This window comes from Asterias amurensis, chromosome 4 (assembly GCF_032118995.1).
Source record: "Asterias amurensis chromosome 4, ASM3211899v1".
Lineage (NCBI taxonomy): Eukaryota > Metazoa > Echinodermata > Asteroidea > Forcipulatida > Asteriidae > Asterias > Asterias amurensis.
This window is the reverse complement of record NC_092651.1, coordinates 24892110-24919666: the sequence shown is the minus strand read 5'-3', so window position 1 is coordinate 24919666 and position 27557 is coordinate 24892110. Positions and strand designations below refer to the sequence as shown.

The 27557-nt window shown below is 38.1% G+C and overlaps 1 protein-coding gene across 1 annotated transcript; it reads left to right on the top strand.

The window, feature by feature from the left end:
• Positions 1-92: 92 nt before the first annotated feature.
• On the top strand, positions 93-22679 carry LOC139936045 (gamma-aminobutyric acid receptor subunit alpha-6-like). The gene is made up of 9 exons (XM_071930757.1): positions 93-280; positions 2702-2802; positions 11418-11485; positions 12810-13033; positions 13949-14031; positions 15259-15390; positions 16866-17098; positions 20135-20344; positions 21427-22679. Exons 1-9 carry the CDS (start codon positions 153-155, stop codon positions 21793-21795), a joined length of 1548 nt encoding a protein of 515 aa, XP_071786858.1. The 5' UTR covers positions 93-152; the 3' UTR covers positions 21796-22679.
• Positions 22680-27557: the final 4878 nt, after the last annotated feature.

The window sequence follows — 27557 nt, the reverse complement described above, 5'->3', positions numbered from 1 at the left end:
TTTTCCACCGTTATATAACAGAGATGTGAAGTAGGGAATTAAGGGCCCAGTCCTTTATTGATTTACTTTGACTCGCAGTTATACATAAAAACCTTGCTTTGGTGAAAGCTCCCCGTACTTGCGCTTAAGATGGTCGTTCGGTCTACTGCTGTATGACGAAAGGGCTTGGAAACCACAGTTGCAGAATGGCGCGTTTTTCGTGCTTCTATTTGGCTGTTGTCGTCTGTTTGTGCTTCTTTCTGGTACCGTGCTGTGCTGTGGAAATTTCTGCTGAAATAAGGTAAAGTTTCAATTTCATTATTAATAATTATTTATATAGAACCTACCTTTATCTGACTAGAGAACGCCAACAATTATACCAACAGCAAAATAATGCACGTTCCTATGGTGTATATTCCCGCGTGTTATACTTGGGCTGCCCAAATTGATTGATCTTGGAGTCCCCAGACATAAAACTGCTCAAGCAACAACGCTACTTTTGGAAATTTGTGCTTAGCAAAACTGAGTGGGATTCCAGCCACAAATGATACTTATGAATGGTTTGTTTGGCTTGAAACCTTATTTCGGTAGGACTAGCTGTGCCGTGGTACTTGTTGGTGTTTGGGCAGCTCTATGAACTTGGGGCCATGGTGTGAATATCTCGAACTTTTTGGTGGTATCTTAAGTTTGATTTTTCTTAAAGGAACGTTACAGAATTGGTAAGAAACAAAAATCGTGAAGATCACAGATTTACATAAAACTTAAACGGTCTAATGATGATGCTAGTTGAAAACATCCCTTGGAATATTTCTGCATGAAATATCATATTTGATGAGCAATAAGTAATCTAACTTCGCGTTTGGAGTTTATCGCTCAGAGAGCATTTTATTCATTTTTATTTTGGTATCGATGCAATGCCAAATTTGTAATCAGTTTTTCACTATTCTCTCGTGACCCAGATGGCCGATCGATCTCAAACATCTACAGGTTTGTCAGTTTATGTATATGGTGGATTACATAAAGTGCTTACACTGCCAACAACTGTTTTGTTAGCAAAAACCAATTCTGTAATGTTCCTTTAACAGTGTACTCATGTAAGTCGTACACACTAAAAACTCCATGTTCAGAGTTGACCCCGATTCTTGTCCTGAGGGGGCCTGACCCGTTTCTGGGTAAGTTTTGCCCGGAAATGTATCAGACTGATCAGACTCATTAAACAAGTTTCTAGGTCACCCTGCCCAGAAACTGTCAGAACTCCTGAGATCCAGAATCCGCGTCAATTCTGCCCCGGGTGGTTGTTAAGTGTAGTATTAAAAGTTGGCTTTTTCTATCATGTGGGTTCCACATTTTCTAACTAAGTTAGTGATACCCGCCGAAGCAACGTCAAGTATATTCCTACCTCATTGCAGGACAACTACCTAATATAGTACATTAATTTTAAAATCTGTGACAAACCTCTCAAAATGGAGTTTCGTGCATACCGTTTACAAATTCCAATTTGTGTTGTTAGGCTGTTGCTCATATCCAACATTTAGGGCTTAGACAATATCGGTCTAAGACTTGTTGCAAATGTCAACCTATTAAGTATTTGGCATGTGCCTACTTATTCGATAGAGGTGTTAACATTTTATAAACCTTTAATAAATCTTCGTTAAAATAAGAAGAACTTGTTTGTTATTCCAAAAACCAGTGATGACCAAGTCATATGGTGAACACAGCTTCGCTCACATTGCCTCAACTTTATGGAACAATTTCCCGGAACATTAAAAAAAAAACATTGACTCCATTGTTAAGTTTAAGATTGCTTAAAAAACGCACTTGATTCTTGCATTTGTGTTCGTATTCCAGTAGGCCTACATCTTGTATTTGTATTTTGTTGGTTTTATTTTTCTTTTTCTCTAGAGCGCAGACGGACATAATTACTTTGTGGTATGCGCTATATCAAAGTAGTTAATTATTATTATCATTATACGCCAACCATCTTGATCTGCTGCTAATCTTGATGCAGCTGCCGTTCCATGTCCAGCCCAATTATTGAATCTACATGAGGTCATTTTGTAATGTACGGCAAAAGCTGGAGTTATTAACATTAACACCATAGGTGTTGGCACAGATTAAAGATACCGAAGAGAGAATAAAAATTAACACCAGGGTGTTGAAATAACACAAATGTAAATTGTTTGGAAGAAATTGGTGTTATTTTAAAACCCAATTAACAAGTTTTGTTTTTGTTTTTTTATCTTCTTTGTATCATCGTGACACAACCACCAATTATTGTGTCAATTATTATAGTACCCCGGTTTTTGGAGTGACACTCGCCTTTATTCAAAAACGTTTACAGGCCTGCATATCAAATTTTTGTTTTGGGGCCCATTTGCAAAGAACTGTTTTATAAGCACACAAAAAGTAGCTTAATTCAGAAGTATGCTTATCATAATAAACCAGCCAAATACCATGTCACAAGTGCAATCTGTGACCGGTCGTGTGCTTGCTTTTGCTCATCAGAAATTTTTTTAGCAATATTTTCTGCTAAAAGCACTTTCTGAAATTTGGCGTTACGACCATGCTAACAAACAGTTATTCCACTTCCAGTAATACTACTTCTTTGTGTGCTTCAGAATATACGATCACGAGGTGTTTGGAATATTTCTAGTCTATGATTTGTAGCATTTTTCCAAGACTATTTCATGACTGATTTTGTTTTTCTTCTTTTAATATCTAGTAACACTGCACCACAGGCACGCACCAAAGCCGACAATGTTTCCATTGTACTCAGCAGTCTATTAGAAGGTTACGACAAAAGGTTACGTCCAAATTATGGAGGTAAGATTCATACCATTTTTAAATAGTAAGCACAAATGTTGTATTTCACCTTAAAGTCACCGCACACAATTGGTAATAGTGTAGCTATTGGTACAAGCTATTAAACTCGGTAACGAGCCATGGAAAGCTGTCAAAATCTGTCGATATTATTATTGTGAGAAACGGCTCCCTCTATAGTAATAGTTTTTGAGAAAGAAGTAATTTCTCATAAAAACATTTGAATCTGAGGCCTGAAGCATTTTATTGTGCATCTGAAAACAAAACAAACACAAACTTGTGCAACAAGGGTGTTTTTTCTTTCAATGATTACTCTTGTAAATTTGATGACAAATTAAGTCAAATTTTTTGTGTTATGTGATCTACTAAATGTGATTACTGGTCTTTGACAAAACATAATTGTGTTCGGTGCATTAAATACGATAGATGTTTTTACTTGGTTGGATACATGAGTAGAAATGATAGTATTGGTGAGCATGAGCTTGCAAAAAAAACAAAAAAAAAACAAAAACAGCCAGACAGACAAGAAAACAAAACAGACAGACAATCAGACAAATGAACATATAATACATGACACAACGAGTTCGTAACTATTTCGCCAGCTCTGGCAATCCAGTTGAATGACATGGTAAGAAGTCACCAAGATATTATGTTTGAAAAATTAACACACATCACAAATAATTACTAAAATAGATACCCATGAACATCGCGAAGAACTCAACGACACATGCCACAATTGCAATACAATGGTTTTCATAGTTTCAATACAGCAATGCTAATTATCTCTTTACGAGGTCATAAATGGTCATTATGAACAAGAAATGGGAGCAAATTAATTGAAATGATCCATCATTGCGCTGCGTTGAGACCTATCAATTTACTCGTAAAAGGTAAATGTATTAGGCTATGTCAGAATGTGTGGTTACAGCTAGATCTCCGCGTCATCGTACACTGAGGTATGTGTTTACAAATGTGTATATGCAGCTGCCCTGCTTGCAGAAGATCGGTAGCATTTATTGAACATATTTTGTTATTTGTTAATTTATTTGCGTTTATCCAAGGGGGAAAATTGTTTAAGTGGAAGACTGTTTCTTTGTTTTCCTTAAGGAGCGCAGCAATCACAAACATTCATTACAAATATAAACACTAGAAACTCGTACGAGGCATCGTAAATACATCTACACATTCATTATAGAACACTGCAACAATCACAAACAGCAATCACAAGCATTCATTAATAATATAAACACTAGAAACTCGTACGAGGCATCGTAAATACATCTACACATTCATTATAGAACACTGCAACAATCACAAACAGCAATCACAAGCATTCATTAATAATATAAACACTAGAAACTCGTACGAGGCATCGTAAATACATCCACTCATTTATTATAGAACACTGCAACAACTGGGATGTTATGACATTGAAAAAATGTATGTTGTCGCACATACATACCCAAGGCGGAATCATCATCAGCGTCATGTAATTGCATTGTAGATGTTGGTGTAAGTTTCACCCTTTTGAAAACACTGGACACTACTGGTAAATGTAAATGACCATTCTTCTCACTATGTGTTTCTCGAAAACTACGTCACTTCAGAGGGAGCCGTTTCTCAAAATGTTTTATACTATCAACAGCTCTCCATTACTAGTTAACAAGTAAGGTTTTATGCTGACAATTATTTTGAGTAATCACCAATAGTGTCCACTGCCTTTAATAGATGTTAAACTTGCATTGGGGATAAAGACTTGTTTAAACCAAATATACACCGATGTGTGTTAGCACTTTATACTCAGCACTTACCCGAGTTCTTGTGACAAAACTTCACGCAAATGTACTCGCTTGGGATTTGAACCCATGACCTTTGCAATTTTAGAGAGTTGTCATACCAACTAGACCACCGAGATTGCCCGGTGGCTAGAGGCAGTTTGCAGTACACCCTGTTGTAAATTTGAGTCTTTATTTGTATCTATTAACACAACATGTTGTCAACTTAAAGGCAGTGGACACTATCGGTAATTACTCAAAATAATTATTAGCATAAAACATTTCTTGGTGATGAGTAATGTGGAGAGGTTGATGGTATAAAACATTGTGAGAAGCGGGTCCCTCTGAAGTGCCATAGTTTCCGAGAAAGAAGTATATTTCCACGAATTTGATTTCGAGACCTCAGATTTAGAATTTGAGGTCTCGAAATCAACCATCTAAACACACACAACTTCTTGTGACAAGGGTGTTTTTTCTTTCATTATTATCTCGCAACTTCTATGACCGATTGAGCTCAACTTTTCACAGGTTTGTTATTTTATCGATATGTTGAAATACACCAACTGTGAAGGCTAGTCTTTGACAATTACACATAGTGTCCACTGCCTTTAAACACCCCAGTTTGTGACAGAGAAAGGGAAGGAAATGGTTAAGAATAAAATGTTAATCTCGACAAAAGTTTACCAGTTTATGTCAAAGTACACCAAGGCCTGCCCGTATTGGCATCTATCGCTACGGCTACGGCTGTTGCCAAGCTAGCTGCAGCCGTAGCTTTAGCCACAATTTCGGAATCATACATTGACACCAATTAAAGGAAACACATTGTTATATTATAATTAAACTGAGTCACCAAGTTGAACATAAAAATATAAAATAAAATGCAACACACAAAATAATTATAAACAAACAACAATAGAGATGTTACATGAAAGTGTTGCCTTGGATCAGACGAATTGGTCTATACAAAGCGTTTGTAACCGTTTGTTGTAAAAGTAGAATACAATGATCTACACAAATATGATATGCCTCCTCGTCGACTAAACACGGTCGGCCATGGGAGTCAAATGACTCCCATAAATGGCCGACCGTGTTAATTCGCAAAGTAAAACGAAAACCACGCAATTTCGAGGCCAACTTGTGTAGATCATTGTATTCTACTTTTACATTATCTTTCTAACCATAAATGCCCTTTAAAATAATCGGTTACAGAGGCTTTTTAAAGACCAACTCGACCGATCCAAGGCAACGTGTTCCTCTAAATAATATCAAACAGTTCGAAGAACTCAACGCCACAAGTCACCATTGTAATACACTGCTCTTTAGTCTCAAGGCAGGAAGATTTATTTGTCTTCGATCGTTATGGGGTCATGAATTGTCATTATCAACAAGAAAGAGGGGAACGTAAGACATTAAATTAATTGAATTGTGCTGCGGTGAGACCGATTGATTTACTTTTAAAATGTCTACGTTTGTTTAACATGAACTTGTGTATACCTTTGTCAAGATTAGAGAGCTATTATATGTTTTCTCTGTCAATTTCTGAAAATGAGCAGCCAATTTAACCACCGAGCAATTCTATTTCGCGCGAAATGGAATGTTACTGATAAGGGTCATTCGATTATTTTTATGATTAGTCAAATGTAATGTTGCGTCAGTCGATTTAACAAAATAATCATTAAATTTTTAAAACAATTTATCAAAGCAGCTATCGAATTTGCAGACGCTTCTTTAGGCGTGCGTGTCTCGAAAACGAATGACGTTACGCTAAATTGAACAAAGTGCTAAAGGAATTTGACTTGACTCAAAACGAAATTGAATGGCCGAATTATGAATTTAAAAAACGCAGTCAAACTGGAGAGGCAGACCAGGTTTATTTCGAACGCATGAAAACGAAATCGGCTGCTCATTTGCAAAAAATGACCTAAATTTGCCTCTCTTCTTTTTAAATTTTTTCCCCGATCTTCATGTATACATGCACACACTCTGGTATTAAAATTGACAACATGGGGTCTGTATCATTATATAAACAAGCAAATTACAACTACATCAGGGTGTAAATAACACTACACTCTGCCAGTGCAATTGTACCTGTGTTACCTAAAAGCCATGTAATGCTAATTTTGATTCCCTCTTGGCTATGATTACAACCATTGTGTCAATTCGCCATTGCCATTTGCAATTTTTATGCAGTTATGTACACATGTATATGTATAATGTCTTGTACATGTTTCTATTTATATTAATAAATGTTTATGACTGCTGAGCTCCTTTGGGAAAACACTGTTCCACTTGAAGGTTTCCCATGAATAAACAAACCAGTGCAGGCGCATCGTTCACGGAGGTGAACATTAATTCTATCCGTTTGGAAAGGGTTTAAGGTACCATCATGTAATGACCATCTCTGAATGAGTTGGGGTGGTTCTGAAAAAACCGTTGGTTTCTACTCGACGTTTCGATCAGTATACTTTGATTGTCTTCTGGAGAAAGCTTTAGTCATTACATGGTGTTGCCGCAAAACTTTCAATACCATATTTTCCACCATGGAAAGTTTCAAATCCTACTTAAGATACGTATTGGAATAAGTCCACGCAAATTTGATTCCAATAGTTGCCAGTACTGATGGATGCTACTGATCAGCAATCAGAGCAGTTGGCTACTTAATGACCCCATGAAATCACTTAATTCCTAGTATTACCGAAATGGCCAAATGGCCATTGATGATGATAGATGGCAACAATCATCGAGATAAAGAATATTAATTTTGGTTTTGCCCTGTTGCACTGATGTGTGTCAGCACTGTATACTCAGTTCTTTCCCGTGCTCTGTGGAAACAAAAATCAAAGGCATATTACCCATGTTTGATGTCTCAAAAGATTCTACGTGTTCAAATACTCATAGGTCAGTCCATTACTTGAAAGCTCTAAGTTCTATTTGATACAACAAAATAAGTCAAATTGTGAGTTTTTTGGCAGTGGCCGTTTTTAGCACCAGGTTTCGTCTTCGAAGGGGAACTATTGCAAAATGAGAACTCTATGTTTATACTTTCACAGAGATAAAAGGCGATTTTAGGAACAAACCTATGGAAGCGACAAAACCATTGAGAAAATTCAGGTATTTCCGCAACAAAATACGGGCGGGGATACAAAAAACTCTAATGGTGGAAGCACACGGCGCCAATTCCCATCTCCTTAGTTACGATGAACAACTCTCAAGACAATTGCACCAATTAGAACCAATCTTCAATTCAACAATTGATTCTCATACATGGGAACCATGTTACGGTTTTACATAACAATGCTAAATATTTGCCCTCTTGTAAACTTGCCAATAAGAATGTAGTCTTTATTCATGGGACACATCCCTAATTGATTGGAAGACTAATCTCTTTGATCGAACCGTACCCGAAAATGTAAAAGCAACAACAATTGAATGAACTATCTTGACAGTACGCGCGTAACTCCTGATCAATAAATATTGACTTCATAGCAGAGTTTCTAGATAACTGTACATGATAGAGGATGACCGGGCCCAATTGCCTGGCTATGCTTAACTTAAGCAAATAATTTGCGCTTAATGGAAGCACGGAATTCTGCGCTTACGTCAAGCGTATTTCACGGGTAAGCAGGGCATTTTGCTTGTACTCTGCGCTACTTAAAGCCATTGGAACCTTTCGGTAAACAGTGTTGTCCAAGGCCCACACTTTGTGTACCACAACTTCTATATCAAATAACAAACCTGTGAAATCTTAGGCTCAATCGGTCATCGGAGTCGGGAGAAAACAACGGAGAACCCCACCTTTATTTCCGCGCGTTTCGCCGTGTCATGACATGTGTTTAAAACAAATTCGTAATTCTCGTAATTGTCAACAACCAGTGTTCTTACATGGTGTATCCCAACATATACACAAAAACAAACCTGTGAAAATTGTGTAGTTGGTGTTGCCGTAAACCAAATAATATTTATTCCTCACCAAAACATTCCTCAAACCAAATTACTTGAATAATGTGTGTAAACCTCCCAGACTGCCTCGCTCCTTAAAGGGTGACTGCAATGTTTTTTTTCTTTTCATTTAAACGATTAAACATGACTTTTTAAACCTGAAATATGTTTTATTATTTTTTATTAAATGCGAAAGTATTTTATAAATGGTTTTCAAGAGATTAGGGGAACACACCCGTCCCTAAAATGGCCCCTTTATTTGCATAAACGTGACGTCATGTCGGTAACCCGAGCCGTCGGGCTCCCCGGCTATTTGCATATAATAGAGACGTGTACACTGTGTGGCCTGGTACATAGGCGCGTGTAGTTAAGGACCAGACTCTTTTTGCCGACGATATGTTTGAATTCCCGACGTGACATCGATGGTAGGGTGAGGTAACAATCCACAAAAGGGGGGGGGGCATGACTTATTCGCTCATCACGCAATTCAGATATGTCGGGAATAAACAAAACACATTTTATTGATGTTCAATACATACATCACAAATATATGACAGCAAAATTAACTGTTCTATTTTAATTTACTGCAGCATCACTTTAAATGACCAGGCCTTCTCCATATCAATATACGTTCCTTGCACTACTGGTCGTCTTTCGTATGCCGGGCCATCTCTTTGGGACAGCGTCCCACTTCAACTTTACACAAGTAGATACTTGTTCTCACTTCAAAACACTTCTCATAACATCTAGTTATGAAACCATAGCTTTCGAGCTTTGGTTGTCTTTTGCATAAATAAGAAAGTTCTTGTTTTTGCCCCAGGGGCGTCATCATCGACATTCATGGCTCACTACGTTCAATTGGTGCTAAGTGTGCTGTTGGATGTGTAACCAAATACATAAATAAATGTACCAACAAAAAATACATGATTTAGACATGAATAAGACGAGGTAAAACTAATTGCATTCCCTGATTTTCGCCGATTTGAATTTGTTTTCAGTTTTTTTTTCTCTCTTAAAACAAAGTGTGACACATGGTGCTTTAAACAAAAAGTACAGCGGAAAGCTGTTTCCAAATGCCATGTACGAAATACTTTGCAAATGCCATTTATTTTCGTGTGGCTACAAAATGTTAGATGCTCTAATCCCGACATAACATTATTTTCGTTCTTTTGTTTACCGCTTATCATGGCATATTTTTGTCGTAAAACAATATTTGAAGGTGAACTTTTGTAGAACTTTCTCGAATCTATGAAATAGGCCTGCGACCTACATTACTCGTTAGTATCAAAGCCCTCTATTGGCGGTCTTTAATTAGCGACAGGTCTATAAGCATCCCTGTAGATATTCGTAGTAATACATTCAGAACATTACCTTCCGAACGAAAGATTACCAGCTATAAAGCTTCGCTCGGCCCCAGCGGCCAGTCTATCCAGGACCGCTGGGATGGGCTAATCGCTTGCACAGATTCTTGTTCAGGAAGTACGTCATGTATGCAGTGCATAGAAATATGGCGCAGTGTGAGTGTGATGCATGGTGGGACTGCGCATTATTAAACCAATGACAGTGCATGATACGTTTGCCCATTCCAGCGCCTTTGGTTGAAGCAAGGCGCTGGGGACGAGCGAACTATAGAGGATGGTATACGTGAGGTAATGTGGGACTTTTGAGACGCTTGGTGGCAGCAGACTTACCAGGTAAAATCAATTGTTGTCGGTAATAATTATGCGCATGCTTAGAACCGCGTAAATAATGGTAACTAACATGGTAAGTCTGATGCGATCTATCTAACATCCCAAAGTCTCCCGTTGGAACCCACTAGTTATAGGCATGGACACTATTGGTAATTAATCAAAATAATTATCATCATAAAACCTCTCTTGATTACAAGTAATGGGGAGAGGTTGGTAGTATAAAACATTGTGAGTAACGGCTCCCTCTGAAGTGACAAAGTTTTCGAGAAAGAAGTAATTTTCCACGTATTTCATTTCGAAGCCTCAAGTTTAGAATTTGAGGTCTCGAAATCAAGCATTAGATCGCACACAACTTTGTACGACAAGGGTGTTTTTCTTTCATCATCTCGCGACTTCGACGACCGATTGAGCTCAAATTTTCACTGTATTGTTATTTTGTGCTTATGTTGAGATACACCAACTATGTAGACTAGTCTTTGACAATCACCAATGGTGTCCAGTGTCTTTAACATATAGTTAGGCCTACCACAACACTAAATTGTTATAATTGTATACTTTCAAAAGGTAGCCTTTTTGATAGCCGAAACTCCGGAGCGGTTGTGTCCACTTTAGAATAATAATCTAGAATTGGACTACACAATGTAAGAAGTGTTACGTCATTAACGCTTCTCAGACTCAATTTGTACAAAAAGTGATATTTTGTTTCACAACCGCAGTACACCGAAGTGAAATGTATCTCAGAATACAATATACTTATTTAATGGGAAGGTACACGTTTGGTAATTACTCAAGACAAATATGAACCTAAAGACTGACCTGGTAAAGAGCATTTGAGAGATGTTGATATTGTAAAACATTGTGTGAAACGACTCCCTCTGAAGTACACGTAGTTTTTGAAAAAGAGGTAATTTCTCACTAACAATAATAAAAGACTTCTAGCTAGAAGTCTTTTATTCCTATCTGAAAGCACACAAATTCGTCCAACAGGGGTGTTTCTTTCATCATTTTCTCGCAACTTCGATGGCCGATTTTCACAAGTTTGTTATTTTATGCATATGATGGGATACACCAAGTGAGAAGACTAGTCTTTGACAATTACCAAAAGTGTCCACTGCATTAAAGCTGTATTAAGTTGTATCTCTTACCTAGTAAGTTTTTTTTTTATTGCATTTAAACTATTTTTCTTTCTTTTTTCAATCATTTCTTTTTGTAGGTGACCCTCTACCGGTTAATATCAGCATGTATGTCTACAGTTTGGGACCCGTGTCGGAAGCTCAGATGGTAAGATAAAACTGTTCATTAGCTTAGAAGAAAAACATTGCCTAAAATATTTCCGCCAGGCAAATAGACAAGATACCAGTTTCATATTGCACACGTTGCATAGTATTTCGCCATGGAACCCTTTTATGGTTAGCATCATTGTTTTTGCTTAACTACTTTTGTGATTAAGCAGCTCTGTTTAATTTGACCCTGATACGCTGATGTTTAAGTAAGGTGTACAAGACTTCATGTAACTCACTTGACGGTTATGTAGTCTAAAAGTCAGATAATTATACTTAGACAAGTATATATACATAGTATGAACAAATTTATCGAATTTTCAGTTTCCTTGCAAGTTTATAACTTTAACTTCTGCAAAATACCCACGCAATAATGTTCCATTAACACTACCAGGGGTGGATTTCACAAAGGTAGTCCTAACTTAGGACTATTCCTAGGCAATGCTAAGAGATAGGACTGGTCAGGACCAGTAACTCATCCTAACTTAGGACTGGTCCTATCTTTTAGCATTGCCTAGGACTAGTCCTAAGTTAGGACTACCTTTGTGAAATCCACCCCGGTACTTCATTTGACTGGTTTCCCTAAATTAATTTCTAAAACATCAACAACAAAATCAATGTTATCTTCAAAATTCACGTTTAGTACACAAAACACCTTTCCCATAAGGGAAATATACATAATTGCACGTGCTAACTAACACTTGCTTTGTAATGTGACAAACTTCGCGCATGTTTGTAGGGGCTGACGGTGTCGTGACCCATGCGCGTTTTTGGGGTCTGTTTTGTGCGCAACTTAATGGCGTTAACCAATCAAGATTGTCTGTATACGCATGCGTAAATGTTATTAGCAACACAATTTCATGGAAGACCAATTGGAAGCAGACGTATCACGTTAAATCCTAGTGTATTTATAGGCCCTTTTCGAAACCACGGCTTCGGCTTTGGATTCGGCTTCAGGCTCCGTTCTCTGAATGCATGGGCGCATATACGCAAAACATGCTTAATAATAAATTGCCAAACAACCGCAGGGCCAAACTAGCCTGAGCTGAATCCAAACACAAATCCAGCCGTTTCGAAAAGTGCCCTAGTTCTTGGAAAGCACGTATTACCGAAAACAAAGGAATTATCTGCTGCCACCTGGTTTCCAATATTATCGTAATACTTTATACATCAAGCACTCCATGCTTTATATTTAGGTCAAAGGTCAAGGAACGCATAAACAAACAGTTCTATCATGTAATCAAAGTATCATGTTACCGATCATCACCGAGGCTTAAACATTACAATAATAGTGATTTTATTTTGGTCTGTGTTATGTCGTCCAGCAATACACCATGGACCTGTACTTCCGTCAGCTGTGGACCGATGAAAGGCTGAAATTCCCAGGCGACATCGTCGACGAGCTCTCTCTGAACTCAGAGATGGTGGATAAACTCTGGGTACCAGACACGTACTTTGTCAATGAGAAATCGGCCAAGTTTCATGACGTCATCTATAAGAATACTCTGATCAGAATCAGGCAGAATGGGGATATATTGTACAGCACCAGGTAATTATGGGTGTGTTCGATTAGCTTCCCTGGGTCGACCCCGGTCTGCCCCCGGTGCGTTCGAATAGCTTTGACGTCATTCCAGGGGCTCACATGGGTCAGCCCCCAAGTGCACTGCTTGTGGTGTGGGTCACTTTGGGGCTGGCCCAAGGTGCATGACGTCACCACGAGAGGGTGAGTGATCGTTCGATTAGCTCTAGTCAGGGGCTCACCCGAGTAAGCACCGCGGGGTCGACACGGGGAAGCTAATCAAACTATCTATGATGATTCAAAAGAGGGCGCTATCAGAAGAAGTTTGTGACGTAGTTCGTCATAAGGGGAACCCAATCCCCTGCCACACTGGACCTGTAGACATGTCGTTGAGAATATTATACGATTTAAAGGCAGTGGACACTATTGGTAATTACTCAAAATAATTATTAACGTAAAACCTTTCTTGGTGACGAGTAATAGGGAGAGGTTGATGGTCTAAAACATTGTGAGAAACGGCTCCCTCTGAAGTGCCATAGTTTTCGAGAAAGAAGTAATTTTCCACGAATTTGATTTCGAGACCTCAAGTTTATAACTTGAGGTCTCGAAATCAACCATCTAAACGCACACAACTTCGTGTGACAAGGGTATTAATTTTTTCTTTCACTATCATTTCGCAAGTTCGATGACCGATTGAGCTAAAATTTTCACAGGTTTGTTATTTTATGCATTTGTTGAGATACACCAACTGTGAAGGCTAGTCTTTGACAATTACCAATAGTGTCCAGTGTATTTAAAACAAAAACACGCCCAATGCACTTCTTCTAAGCAACATCGGTTCCCCAGCCAGCTGGGATTATCATCTCCTGTGTCTCTTACCGTCATCTTACAGCCAATGTTGAATAATTTCCCTAATTAAAACAGTTACTTATTAATCTTTCACAGGTTAACAGTTACGGCGAGTTGTGCCATGAACCTTGCATTCTTCCCTATGGATCAACAACGCTGTTCGCTCACAATGGAAAGCTGTAAGTGCACGTGCACATCTCTGTTTGTTTCTACATACGAATCACAAACACTTCTTTACTTCTGTATGGTGACACTTTTATAAACTTCTCGTAACCTTTCAACAACCCTATTGTCAAAGCCCTGCAGTGAGAAACGCTTTCAGAACATGCTGATTGCTTTTGAAATGTCCATTGTCAAGTTCCAAATTGTCGTGTTCACAAAGCCCTGACTGGGTTGAGTGTCCTTTATTTCCTGCAACCCTTTCACCTCTGCCATTCCTCTGTTTGTCCTGACGGGAAAAAGGATAGGGTCCAGCCATGAGTTTAGACGGTTCCCCCGGGACAGGCAGTGGTTTTGTCAGACACATTGATTTCATTGGATAAACGTGCAGTGACGTAAACTTTCCACATCTGCGTTTTGATTGGTCCGAGGGGATGTTTAACTTTGTCAGCTGCAGCGTGCAATTTTTTTTCTTCAATTGTACCATGTATACATGCATGTTATGTTGTTTCATATGTATTTGTACGTACGATTTGTCTGCAAATCCCCATGTGGAATGAATGCAAGGATCCGTATACACTCACTCAAAGCAGGTGTCTGGCGTAACTTACGAGCCTCGAAGTGTGATGTCAGATGTGTACGATACAATGAGTTCAGAATCTCTGATGGAATCCGTATAAAGTTTGTTTATGTCAGATGCATCAGTGTTTAGTAAAGTGTGACCATCAAGAAGCTTGTTCACAGTACTGCTTTTATTAAAGGCAATTGACAATATTGGCTTGATTCAGTTACTATATATAAAAAATGGTTAGCACAAAAAAACTACTTGGTAACGAGCAATGGCAAGCTGTTGGTAGTATAAATCATTATGAGAAACGGCTCCTTCTGAGGTAACGTAGTTTTTGAGAAAGAGGTAATTTCTCACTCAAATAATAAAATACTTCAGCTGAAGTGTTTTCATTATACGCATCTGAAAGCACACAAAGTTGTGCAACAAGGGTGTTTTCTATTTCATTATTCTCTGTTTTTTTGCAACTTTGATTACCAATTGAGCCCAAATTTTCACAGATTTGTTATTTTGTGCATTATGATGGGATCAGCAAGTAAGAATACTGTTTTTGACAATTACCAATAGTGTCCAGTGCCTTTAAAGAGTAGCCACTCTTCGGAATACAAAACACTGTATTATTAAATATTGTTTTTATTTGTATTGTTAGTAAACATGAAATTATTGTATACATTTACAGATGCTTACAGCGACAAGAATGTTCATTATTATTGGATGCCGAATTCACCAATCTACGTTGACCCCGCCGTGACCCTTCCACAGTTTCAGTTCCTAGGCAACAGCCATCGCATCAATCTGGCAGTGTATTACGGTAAGTATCGTTATATCAGGGTTAAACCGCTGTAAACGATTTATATCGCTCTGATTTAAAGTCAAGAAATGTTGTAAGGGAACATTTTCTTTATTAAGGAATGTTTCCTTAATAGGAAGTGGTTCCTTAATATTTTCCTAAATAGGGAATGTTTTCCAATGAGGAAAGATTTTCCCAACTAAGGAATGTCTCTCAATGGATCTCCGGGATCATTTTATGTATTAGGTAATGTTCGTATATTAAGGAATGTTTCCTTATTAGGGAGTGTTTTCCCAATTAGGGAGTGATTCTTTTTAAGATATTGTTTCCTTCTGAGGGAGTGTTTTCCGAATGAGGGAATTTTTCTTTACAGCGAATATTTCTCGTATTATGGCACGTTGAAGGGGTTGTTTGTTTCCCAGTTTGAGGATGTTTACCTTTATAAGGAGTGTTTCCTTATTAGGGAATGTTTCTTTACAGCGGCTGTTTTCCTTATTATTGCACGTTTTCCCAATGAGATTGTTTTCCAATTAGGGAGTTTCCTCTCAAAATATATACAAGCTGATGCCATGAACTCTTGTCTTTTAAGATAAGGGTTACGCCACTAGGGTGTTAATGAAAACAATTAAGAAGCACTACACGTTCGGTCCGGCGTCTAGGCCGTCAGGAGCGTCAGACCGCCGGGCCAGACAAGGCCCTGAACTGACACCCCAAAGACTGTCTCCTTGGTCTTAAAATCACATCAATATTTCATATCCAGCGATTGACTACAGCATAATGAGGTGGAAAGGGTATTTAAAGGGATTCAATTCATAACAATACAGTGACTTCAGAATAATATGATACTCCCTTGACGTGGTTCTGTCGCTGCAGTCATAGTTTTCATCGATTGATTTTGGTGATGAGAGGTCACTCGTCGAACAATCGGTTAAAGCAAAAACAAACGAAACCATACCTTTGCACAAGAGGATGAGCAAATAATTTTTTTTTTTTTGAAAGGGTTTTTAGACTAAATTTTAGCAAATTAAACGCTGATTAGGCATAAGGGTCTGCTTACATGACTACACAACTTCACAAAGCCTGAAAGCGCAAAAAAACTTGCTAAACACGGACAAATAATTGCTTGGCTGAAACAAGATACCAGTCAAATTTTATAAAGGTATTATTTGAAGCTCCCACATAATTTCTTGCTGCAACCAAGTATTTATTTACGCAGTATTTTCTGCTCATCAGCTTCATGAAATTAGGCTTTAGATTTTATATAGCTGCTTAAGCTTAGAAATAATGCTCAGAATTTGTCTGCTGAGCAAAAACATAAGAAGGGTTCAAGTCACAGATTGTACATGTTTTTAGGATGTCGGCTGGCAATGTTGTTCGCTTAACCGCAAATAATATTATGTTGTGATTGAGCTTCTTTTTAAAAGAAGCTCTATAAAATTGGCCCCAAATTTACACGTCATCTTCACCCCCCCCCCCCCCCTCCCCCTCTCCTGCAGTTGGTAACTACTCCCAGCTGATTGCCGATTTCTACCTGGGTCGCGAGATCTCCTACTACCTGATTCAAACCTACATGCCGTCCACCCTGATCGTCATCGTCTCCTGGGTGTCCTTCTGGATTCCACGGTCTTCGACTCCGGCCCGTACCGCTCTGGGGATCACAACCGTACTCACCATGACTACACTCATGGGCAATGCCGGGTCATCGCTCCCAAAACTCTCATACGTTAAGGTAAAAAAATGTGCACAAGATTTTATTGATTTCCTCTTCAGAGTTGGACAGATTAATAATTGAAGGTCCTGTTCTAATGACGTCATCAAATGTCACGTGACTTCACCTTTAAAGGTGGAGTTTTTTAAAAAGGAAAATTCTTTCTTGTGGAACTTGATGCAAACGCGCTTCCGATTACAAAGGCTATAATGTAACAAACACTCGAGCTCTGTATTGATACTTCTACTTCTAATTTTACTCTAATTTTACTCTAAATTCTACTTCTTTCACTTCTTATTCTACTTATTACTCGGCATATACCATAATTCGGGATAAAAACGTCAATGAGAAATAACAGCAGAGTGTCTTTACTAAGGACATTGGTATACTTGTATCGAGATTCGAATGCACATTGTGATAGCTCAGCCACCAGGGGTCGATTTACCAAAGAGTTATGGACTCGTCTTATATCGAGTTAGGACGAGTAACTCGTCTTAACTTAGGACTAATCTTAAGGTCCGCATGCTACAGTGCAGGGTTGGGACTCGTCCTAAGTCCTAAGGTTAATCTTAAGTTAGGAAGAGTTTTGTGAAATCGACGGCAGGCCTTGGACTTAGTTCTCTGTAAAACCGCTCGGCCATGAAAGGCTCAGACCTGAAAGTCACCTGGAAAAAAATAAATAAATTCTTTCAAACATAAGAGTATATGCTTACGAACAATAAAACAATTTTTTTAGTAATTGTTTGTCACGATTTATATGTTTAAAAAATATATAAGGTTGTTTGGGGGCTGACTCCGCCTACCCCTTTTGTGACGTCAATCGAGGCAGACTTTGCCTGCAATGCGTATAGTAAACACACGTGCAAAGTACATGTACGTCCAAGTCGTGAGTTGGTACATTTCAAAAGTGTTTTTCTGCATTCAGCAGCAATACACCTGGTCGGCATTTTTTCTTTTTTTGAAACGTACAAACTCACGACTTGGTCCGCACATGTACTATGCAATTGTGTTTACTCTACGCATTACAGGCAAAGTCTGCCTCGATTGACGTCACGAACAGCGCCCTCTCGGGTCGGGGTCTACTCTTAAATTTGTAAATAACATAAGAACTGATTTTTTTAAAACCTTAGTTAACTGTTTATTCACATTCCACTCATCAAAACACTTATATTAGTGACAAAAGCTTTCTTTTGAAAAAAAAACCACTTCCAGGTGACTTTAATAATATTACAAAAACAAAGTAAAAATCAAACCAACAATACAACCATCTTAAATGTACAGCAAGAATCAATATCTAGTGTGCCATGGGTGGCTAGGGAGTAAAGTGCTCGTCTATTTTCACAGTGGCCCTGATTCGATTCCCAGCTAGGTTCAGTTGTGCGTTGGTTCTCTCCAGTGGCACTTCGGTTCTGCAGCCATTATTATGGGTCGATGTGTCTATAGCCACCCAGAGGCGCCCTTGCAGGTCTGCGTCTGGAAGTTACATCATTAATTTCAGCTTCTTAGCTGCAAGATGATTAGCGTCTAAAATTTGATTTTCATTTAGTTTAATTTCATTTATTAATTTCACAGGTAAAAATGCAGGTACATACAATAAAAACGGTAAAGACGAGGTTTTGTTCTCTCTCAGGAGAGAGAACAAAAACAGAGAAAACAAGTAGCACCCCTGAAAGTTTTTTTTAAAGTAAACTAAATTACTATCGAGTTAATCTATCTGGAACTCTCTACCTCAACATCTCAAGGACACACATGACATCTCACGATTCCAACATTCTCTCAAAACCCATCTCTTCAGATTAACCCATGCAGATATTAAAGTCACCTGGAAATAAAAAATGTTTTCTTTCAAACATAAGAGTATATGCTTACGAACAATAAAACAATTTGTTTAGTAATTGTTTGTCACGATTTATATGATTAAAAAATATATAAAGTTGTTTAGGGGGCTGACTCCGCCTACCCCTTTTGTGACGTCAATCAAGGCAGACTTTGCCTGCAATGCGTATAGTAAACACACGTGCAAAGTACATGTACGTCCAAGTCGTGAGTTGGTACATTTCAAAAAGTGTTTTTCTGCATTCAGCAGCAATACACCTGGTCAGCACGCCGGAACAAAAAACATTTTTTTTGTTTTGAAACGTACAAACTCACGACTTGGTCCGTACATGTACTTTGCAATTGTGTTTACTCTACGCATTACAGGCAAAGTCTGCCTCGATTGACGTCACGAACAGCGCCCTCTCGGGTCGGGGTCTACTCTTAAATTTGTAAATAACATAAGAACTGATTTTTTTTAAACCTTAGTTAACTGTTTATTCACATTCCACTCATCAAAACACATATATTAGTGACAAAAGCTTTATTTTGAAAAAATACCACTTCCAGGTGACTTTAAGTGAAATTCTCTTCTTGGTCTTTTACCAGCGCCTTTTTAAGTGCGCTTTCAAAATGCTGTGTTATTATTGTTGTTATTATTATTATATCCTGAGGCCACATTTAAAGAAGAGATAATACAAAAGGACATTACAGATGGACATTATTAAACCACGGCTTGAAAGAAGAAGAAAAAATGACATTATCTTCACAACAAACAATATCCAATGAGGGCTTTAATTTAAATATTTATTACATTTTAAAAGTATGAAATCTTTACCAAAAAAGTACAAGAGAGTAACTGTAATTTTCAGTTACTCCGGTGAATGGTTGAGCTTAAACTTTCGCAGGTTTGGTAATAATGTATATTATGTTGGGTCACATGAAGTGTGAATGCTGATCGATTTGACAATTAACATTAATGCTCCTGGTTGTTACCCCTGATGCCAAGGTATTTTGTAAAACAATAGACCGACATGTTACAATATAATTAACAGTTTTCGTTTGAACCAACGACTTAAAGAACAACGTACAGGCGTTCCGCCAACTGAGCTGCATGGCCCTCTGTTGGCGTTCTTCCTATTAGTTCAACCCAACATTATTTAAAAGTTAACAAATCAGCTTCTCTTGTGTTTTATTCTTTGATAAGTTTATGATGGTTATGTTTTTTTTACTTTCAATCAGGCAATTGATATTTTCTTGGGGATGTGCTACTTCTTTGTCTTCGCTGCTCTGTTAGAGTTTGCTCTGGTGAGTTACTACGAGAAGCCAAGGTTTAAGGAGGCGAGGAGGAAACTTAAAGAGTCCAGGGAGATTGGGAACCATTCAACGGTATCAAAGAGCAGTGGGTCACCATGTAGCGTCTACAGCGTGGACAAGAAACACAATGAAATTGTAAGTTGAAGGTTTTTAATATACATTTGGTTTGCGGTAACACCATTTGTGTTTCTACTTGCCAGGTAGTGTTTGTTCTTAAATAAATGTCTTTCTTTATTCTACTACCGCGGAGTAGATTTGTCGGATATTCGGGAGACTTCTCAGTTCTGAAAAGAACTGTCCTGCTTTTTAACTACTACCCGGGCGGAAGGTATAGAAAATTGGCTGGGACTACTACTAAGCTTATTATAGGATCGTAATTAACTGCACTACCGCGGAGTCAGCTCTTGATGAATTGGTCTCGATGTTTCGACCAGCCCCTTGCTGGACAGTTCTTTTCAGAACTGAGAAGTCTCCCGAACATCTGATAAATCTACTCCGCGGTAGTAGAATAAGTCAAGACATTTCTCCAAGAACAAACTCTACTTGGCAAGTACATACACACATGGCATTTCCGCAAACCAAATTTTTTGTTTTCGTTGTTGAGTTGCTCAACCCAAGTTCAGCTGAAAGATACCTTTTTCTTTGCTCAAACCAAAATTAGTTTACACAGTCAGTCTTCCTCGCATGGTTTATAATAAGGTGATTACTCTGCTACAGCTTTCTTAGGCTGTAATCATGAATTTGGGTGTGATCCCTGGATAAAGTAGTTGTACAGATTTTATACAGGTTTTGAATTGCTTCTGCCTGGCACCTTGGAACACAGATTATTGCCAACATAGGGAGACCGCCGGTGCCAACATTGAGCCACAGATAGCTCAGTTGGTAGAAGTGGCGTTTTATGGTGAATCCAGAACATTATTCCGGCACGTTAAATCGGATGATGCAGGTGTAGTCCGTTTAAATCGATTGGGTTTTTTTCTGCCCGTGTTTTTATCTCAATCAGTAATGAAAGATGATGCAGTTTTAAAATGAAAATTATAAACAGTTCACATTCCACTGACAACGCACCACATCTATGTAACATCCATTGATGTACATGGTTGGTGGGCGATGAAGTCGCATCCAGTAATTTATGTTTCTATAGATATTAAAGTTCTGATGTCAATGGTACAACCTGGAACACTTTCGTTGATAATTTGCACTTCCTTGAATTTTAGGAGATAACATTCGTCAACGAGGATGCCGTCAAATCATCCAACTATTCAAACTCGGACATGAACCGAGGCGGAGCCAGACGCTCCTCGTACATCCGCGCCGCAGAACGCGGCTCACCCCAGGCCAAGCCCATGAGGCGACTCCCGCAGAGGGAGACCCACAACAACATGAGTAAATGTGAGGAGATGTGCGGACCAAGCTGTGCTTCCTTTGGAGAAATCGGCATCGACCCAGGGGCGGTGGACCAGAGGTCAAGGAAAGCATTCCCGTTTGTGTTCCTGGTGTTAAACATTGTGTACTGGGGCTACTATATAACGGTGACCAGCGGTGGGGTCGATGATTTAATTGCAGAGGTTATGAAAACATCTTAAAGTTACTTTTTATTTTGTAGACGATTTTGATTTCTATTGGTACTATAAAACAATTCGAAAAACAGACTTGCATCAGGTCATTAGGTGTAAGCTTAATTTTCTGCACGGAGAAAATGTTTGCCGCATATGTTAAAAAGTTAACTATGGCCAGACGAGTATAGGCCACTGTTCCAGGCGATTTCTATTGGTATTTACAACAATTTGTAGAACAAAACTTCATCAGGTGATTCGGTGAGTTTAATTTGAAACTGCATATTTGCTGCTTGCGATAAAAAGTCAACTACGGCCATGTGTTGTTCTACAACAATTTGTAGAACAAAACTGCATCGGGTGATTGTTTTTTTTAACGCTACAATCGAAGAAAAGAGGTCCACATGATAATAGGGACATTATGCTGACTGACACGTCCACACAGTCACTTTGTTATTTACCGTATTTAACACAAACAAACAAGGACTTCAACATACAATCTCTTTACCCACGCACTATCCCTCAATGCAACAAATTACCACCAGAAGCCAAAATGCCCCCAGATATCACGGCGTCTAAGATCATGCTAAAAAAGTGCACAATTCTAGAACAACACATGGCTGTAGTTTACTTTTTATCGCAGGCAGCAAATGTGCAGTTTCAAGTTAAACTCACCTAATCAATAAATTTTACATCGATAGGTGAACAGTTTTCTAGAATAGGAAAACAAAAAAGGGAAAAACGACCTTTAAGTTATCCATTTTGTGTAAAGACAAGCTATTTGTCAAAGTGTAATGAACCGACCTAGACACTTCGTTCAGAATCCACATATATAACATGCATTGTATATTTAATGAATAGGGTAGATGGCCTTCGCTTTCGATCCAATCCGGACCTTCTTCAGAGGCATAAAACAAGTATCCATTTATAGAAAAAGAGAGGGGGAAGGGATTAAGGAAAGGACGTGCATTGTATATTAATACAATAACTATAAAGGTTACAACCAAAATGCAATTGATGTCAACGCCGCAATCGTAATTGCAGACGAAACAAAATGAAATCAATTATTGAGCAATCGAACTAGTTGAGAAGATATTCAATAAAATATATGTAAATACTTGTTATTTGCCCCAAAACACTCCCTGGATAGACCTGACAACAACAACTATAATTTCCATGACATTGGAACTATATTTTAATCAGTCTGAATCCAACTTCAAATGCTTCACCTTTTTATTTTACCTAGACACTTTTCTGACCTTTCTGGATGTAGAGACAGGAATGGTTGTTATTATTATTATTATTTTTTTAGGGGGGTGGTGCTAATTTTGTATTGTTTTATGACCTAAACTCTACCTCGATTTTCGTTTACACATAATTTTTTTTTATAAACCAAAGAATATTGTAAGTGCTGTATATACAATTTTGAACAACTTAGATAGTTTGCTGGTAAAGTGTTCAATTTAAAATATGTACAATGTTTGTTTTAATATTTCGTGTAAGTAATAAATGTTGCATACATTTAATAATAAATGATACATAAGAAAATCTATTACTGTAATTTCTTCGATAATTATCGTGTTTTAACAATCTTTCAATACTAACGTTGCGCCTATCTTTCTTGCATTCCTGATGTATTCAGTGAAACAACCTTGCTGTTTTAAAATAAATACTTACTGCCCCTATCCAAACTCAATTTGGTTACATTGGCTTGGGTGCGTAACCAATAATTGTCTAGGTTGATTTTGCCATTGGAGGCACTGGACACCTTTGGTAATTCTCATAGACCAGTATTCTAACAATTGGTGTGTCTCAACATATGCATAAAATAACAAACTAAACTTGAACTCATTTGGCTGTCGAACTTGCGAGAGAGAATAATTGAAGAAAAAACACCCTTGCCGCACAAGTTGTGTGCTTTCAGATTCTTGAATTCGAGACCTCAGTTGAGGTCTCGAAATAAGTTCAAACATTTTAGTGAGAAATTAGTTCTTCTCAAAATCTACGTTACTTCAGAGCCGTTTCTCACAATGTAGTATACTATCAACAGCTCTCCTTTGCTTGTTACCAAGTAAGTTTTTATGCTCACAATTATTTTGAATAATTACCAATAGCGTCCAAAGCCTTTAAACACTATATCAGTGACCGAAACAGTTATTTGTGAAAGCCGCCAAAAGGCACCCTGGTTGGGAGTCAAACCATTTAAGAGATCATAAAGGCCACAAACGGCAGCAACTGTCATCTACTTCCATTCACATAAAGAGGTCAAAGTAAAAGTCATGTATGAAATGCTCAAATTTTCTAAATTCAAGTTTTAATTTCTGTTTCGTCTTATATTTCTTTTGGGGTTTTTTTTGCAAACAAAATTTGGTTTAAATAATTAATAGTATTAATTTATCAAAGTCTGTGTGAGTTTTGCGAAGACTACACAGAAACAAATAGTCTCTAAATGGTTAGAACGTAGCTGCGAAATAATATATGAGCAGCTTGTCCCCACACAAAACATGTGAAATGGAAGTTCGGTGTGTATTTATATCAATGCACTTATTATGCAGATCGATTTCGGTGCACCTTCGAAACTCACAATCGCTCGTAGCTTCCGCTATCTGAAGCCGAGTATTGAACTATTTTCCCTCCGAAACACCTGTTCGTCCCTTCCTTTGATGATGAAAGCGTTGATACATTGTCAATTATGTCAGTTGAGACCTGCTAGAGAATGCCCCTGGTTCTGACGATAGTCATCTTTGTAAAACGGTGGCTCGGGTTTCCATTCACGTTCTCTCATTCTTCAACCGATCAAAACACCGATTTAGCTTTTTTAATAAAGTGTGTAACTAACAGCGGTTTTCAAAAAGGTGCTTTATATAGATTTTTGTTTATGGAGAAGAACAAACATAGTCGGAAGTTTTGAGAGAGGAATTTGATGTTATCCGTCTTGGGTTTTTTTTTTTCTGATAAGTTTGTCTCTTTGTTGAGACTACCTTTTAAGTGACCGCGATCTTCCACTGCAATTTCAATTTGAGAAAGATGAATCTTGTGTTAGTATTGTGGAATAGTTTATGGTTACCTTGTGCGTTCTTCTATGCAAATAATAAGCAATGGGACCTCTAGTGTATTGTGATGAATGTAGATGTATAGACCTTTTATCATGATGCCTCTATCTTTGTCCTTGTATCGAATAACAATAAAGAATACTAATAGTTATTTTGCAAATAGGAACCAGACTATTTTGTTCTTCCATCCTCGGTTTGGTAACATTGATATAAGTGGGAGAAATTCAAGATGGCTGCACCATGATGAAGGTAGTAGATAGTTGAGCCAACAGGGGAATTATTTAGGGGGAATTGTGACATTATACAGATTTGGAAATTGTCATAAAGTCAGAGTCTGTTGTGATTTATCTATGGGCGATGTAGCCGATGAAGTTATTTTTTTTTTTTTCAAAACATCTGCCATCACTTCTTATTCTTTATATTTTTTATTATTTTCCAAGGAACAAACAGCTGCGAGGGTCCTGGAGCCGAATGTGATTTTGTGTTCATGACACTCTGACCGTGTCCCGAATTCCATATTTGTATCATTAAAGGCACAATCCCCTCACGTATCAACCCTTGCGAAGCATATTTAATTGTTTGTATTTCTTAATGTATTTACTTAATTCAAGTTTTAAGATTCAATTTCTGGGATATACAAAAGAAAACTTATCAGACAGTACAGAACCTGTGCGTACTTGACATAACGAAACAAGGGACGTCCGGGCCATATCATGGGTTTATTCAAAATACATATTGCTCCTGATTGGAAAGCAAATGTGGCTATGAAATCTAATATGAAAGTCAAATGAACTTAAAGTCGCCTGGAAGTGTTATTTTGTCAAAATAAAGTTTTTTTCACTTAAATATGTGTTTTGATGAGCAGAATATGAACTAAAAAGTTTAGTTTCCATTTTATTAACAAATTTAAAAGTAGGCCCGACCCGAGAGGGCGCTATTCGTGACGTCAATCGAGGCGCGATATCTGAAGCACGACGGCTCGAAGTGTTTGCTGCACAGCGCTGAAAAAGACGTCGGACCGGACCCCTTTGGAAACTAACCCATTTTTAGTTGTTTTGTTGCCTCCAGCAGCAATACACCAGCAGCAATACACTTGGTCGATATTGCCGGAAAAATGCAAGAAATAAACATTTTTTTTCGAAACGTACAAACTCACGACCAGGACTTGCATCTACTTTCAGAATGTGTGTTCGATGTTCGATCGAGGCAAAGTCTGCCTCGATTGACGTCATAAAATGTTCATTAGCATATACTGTGATGTTTGAAGAAAAGAAAAAATCTGTTTCCAGGTGACTTTAACAAAACAACAAAGATTGCTTAGGTATAAGACAAGGCAGTGAGAATTTTAAAATAATTATGAAATATTACAGACATCTATAACGAAGTTGACGCAGAACTTGTGTAATGATTGGAAAGCAAATGTGGCTATGGAATATAATATGAAAGTCAAATAAAATTAACAAAACAACAAAGATGGCCGAGGTACAAGACAAGGTGGTGAGAATTTTAAAATATTTATGAAATATTACAGGCAACTATAGTGAAGTTGACGCAGAACTTGTGTAATTTAGCTATGTGTTCATGTTTATACGGGCTTTCATTTCAATCGAATGAATTACAGTGATCTGTTGGGTCTTTCAATCCTGTTTCCTCCAATTTGACACCTCAGATAGGAACATTTTATTGACAACTTATGGTACGAATTTTATACCCGAAGAGCTAACAGATTGAAACAATTGTGTTTCTGTGTTCAAAGACCACCAACAGTAAACTTTGGCACGGATTTTGTTTTTCGACAGTTTTAAAAAGTGCCTTAACCTGGAGGAAGCAAATTCATTCATGACCTAGACTGGACAATTCCATCTTGAGATGGGGGGGGGGTAGACTTGATTCAAGTCCCATTCTCGTATGAGGGGTACCTAAGCATATACCCCAACTTACTTTAAAACAACACGCACCACACACAGTACATTGCGCGCTCGCCGTCAAAATGTGGTCCCGAGATCGAAAAGCATGCGGAACAGGTTTTTGAATACAGAGCATCATGGTGTGGGGATGGCACGGGATTGTGACTTGAGTCAAGTCTAGGGAAGGGGGGGGGGGGGTGTCCCAGAGTCGCGCTTTCTGTGAGTCATAGAGGGCGGACTTGACGTTTTGCATTCACATGATTCAGTGCAATATTCCTTGACAAAATACAGATCCACACAGATCAAACCCTCGGTCAAGTGGAGCCATTTGATCTTGTAACAATTGAATACAATGTAAATAAAGAATACCAAGGCTAAAAATCATCTTAGACAACAGCTGGGCTCGTGAAGAAAGCATTTAGATATATACAAATTATTTGTAACATAGTATTCATGTTGTTGTGGAGGTAATTGTTGAATTATTCGAGCGTTAACTGGGAATGATATATACACCCACAATGAGTTTAAAGTTTAGGTGTCTTTCGGGCCGGAATTGGTGTCGTGATTAAGCTCATAATAGTGTGATAGATTGTCTACATTTAAAGACAATGGACACTACTGGTTACTACTCAAACTAAGAGTTATATGGTTTATATTGGTAACGTAAGAAAAACGTACTTGGTAACGAGCAACGTAGTTTTTTGAGAAGGAGGTAATTTCTCACTCAATATAGGACTTAACAGTAAGCCTTTTATTATAAGCCTCTGAAGGCACACAAAGTCATGCAACAACTAGGGTGGTTTTTGTTTCATTATGAACATTATTTTGAGCC

Excerpts from the sequence above, each read along its gene's own strand:
- LOC139936045 (XM_071930757.1), top strand. The coding sequence starts at position 153 with ATGACGAAAGGGCTTGGAAACCACAGTTGCAGAATGGCGCGTTTTTCG. Across the intron at positions 281-2,701 it reads GAAATTTCTGCTGAAATAAG|TAACACTGCACCACAGGCAC; the intron begins GTAAAGTTTCAA and ends TTTAATATCTAG. Across the intron at positions 2,803-11,417 it reads GTTACGTCCAAATTATGGAG|GTGACCCTCTACCGGTTAAT; the intron begins GTAAGATTCATA and ends TTCTTTTTGTAG.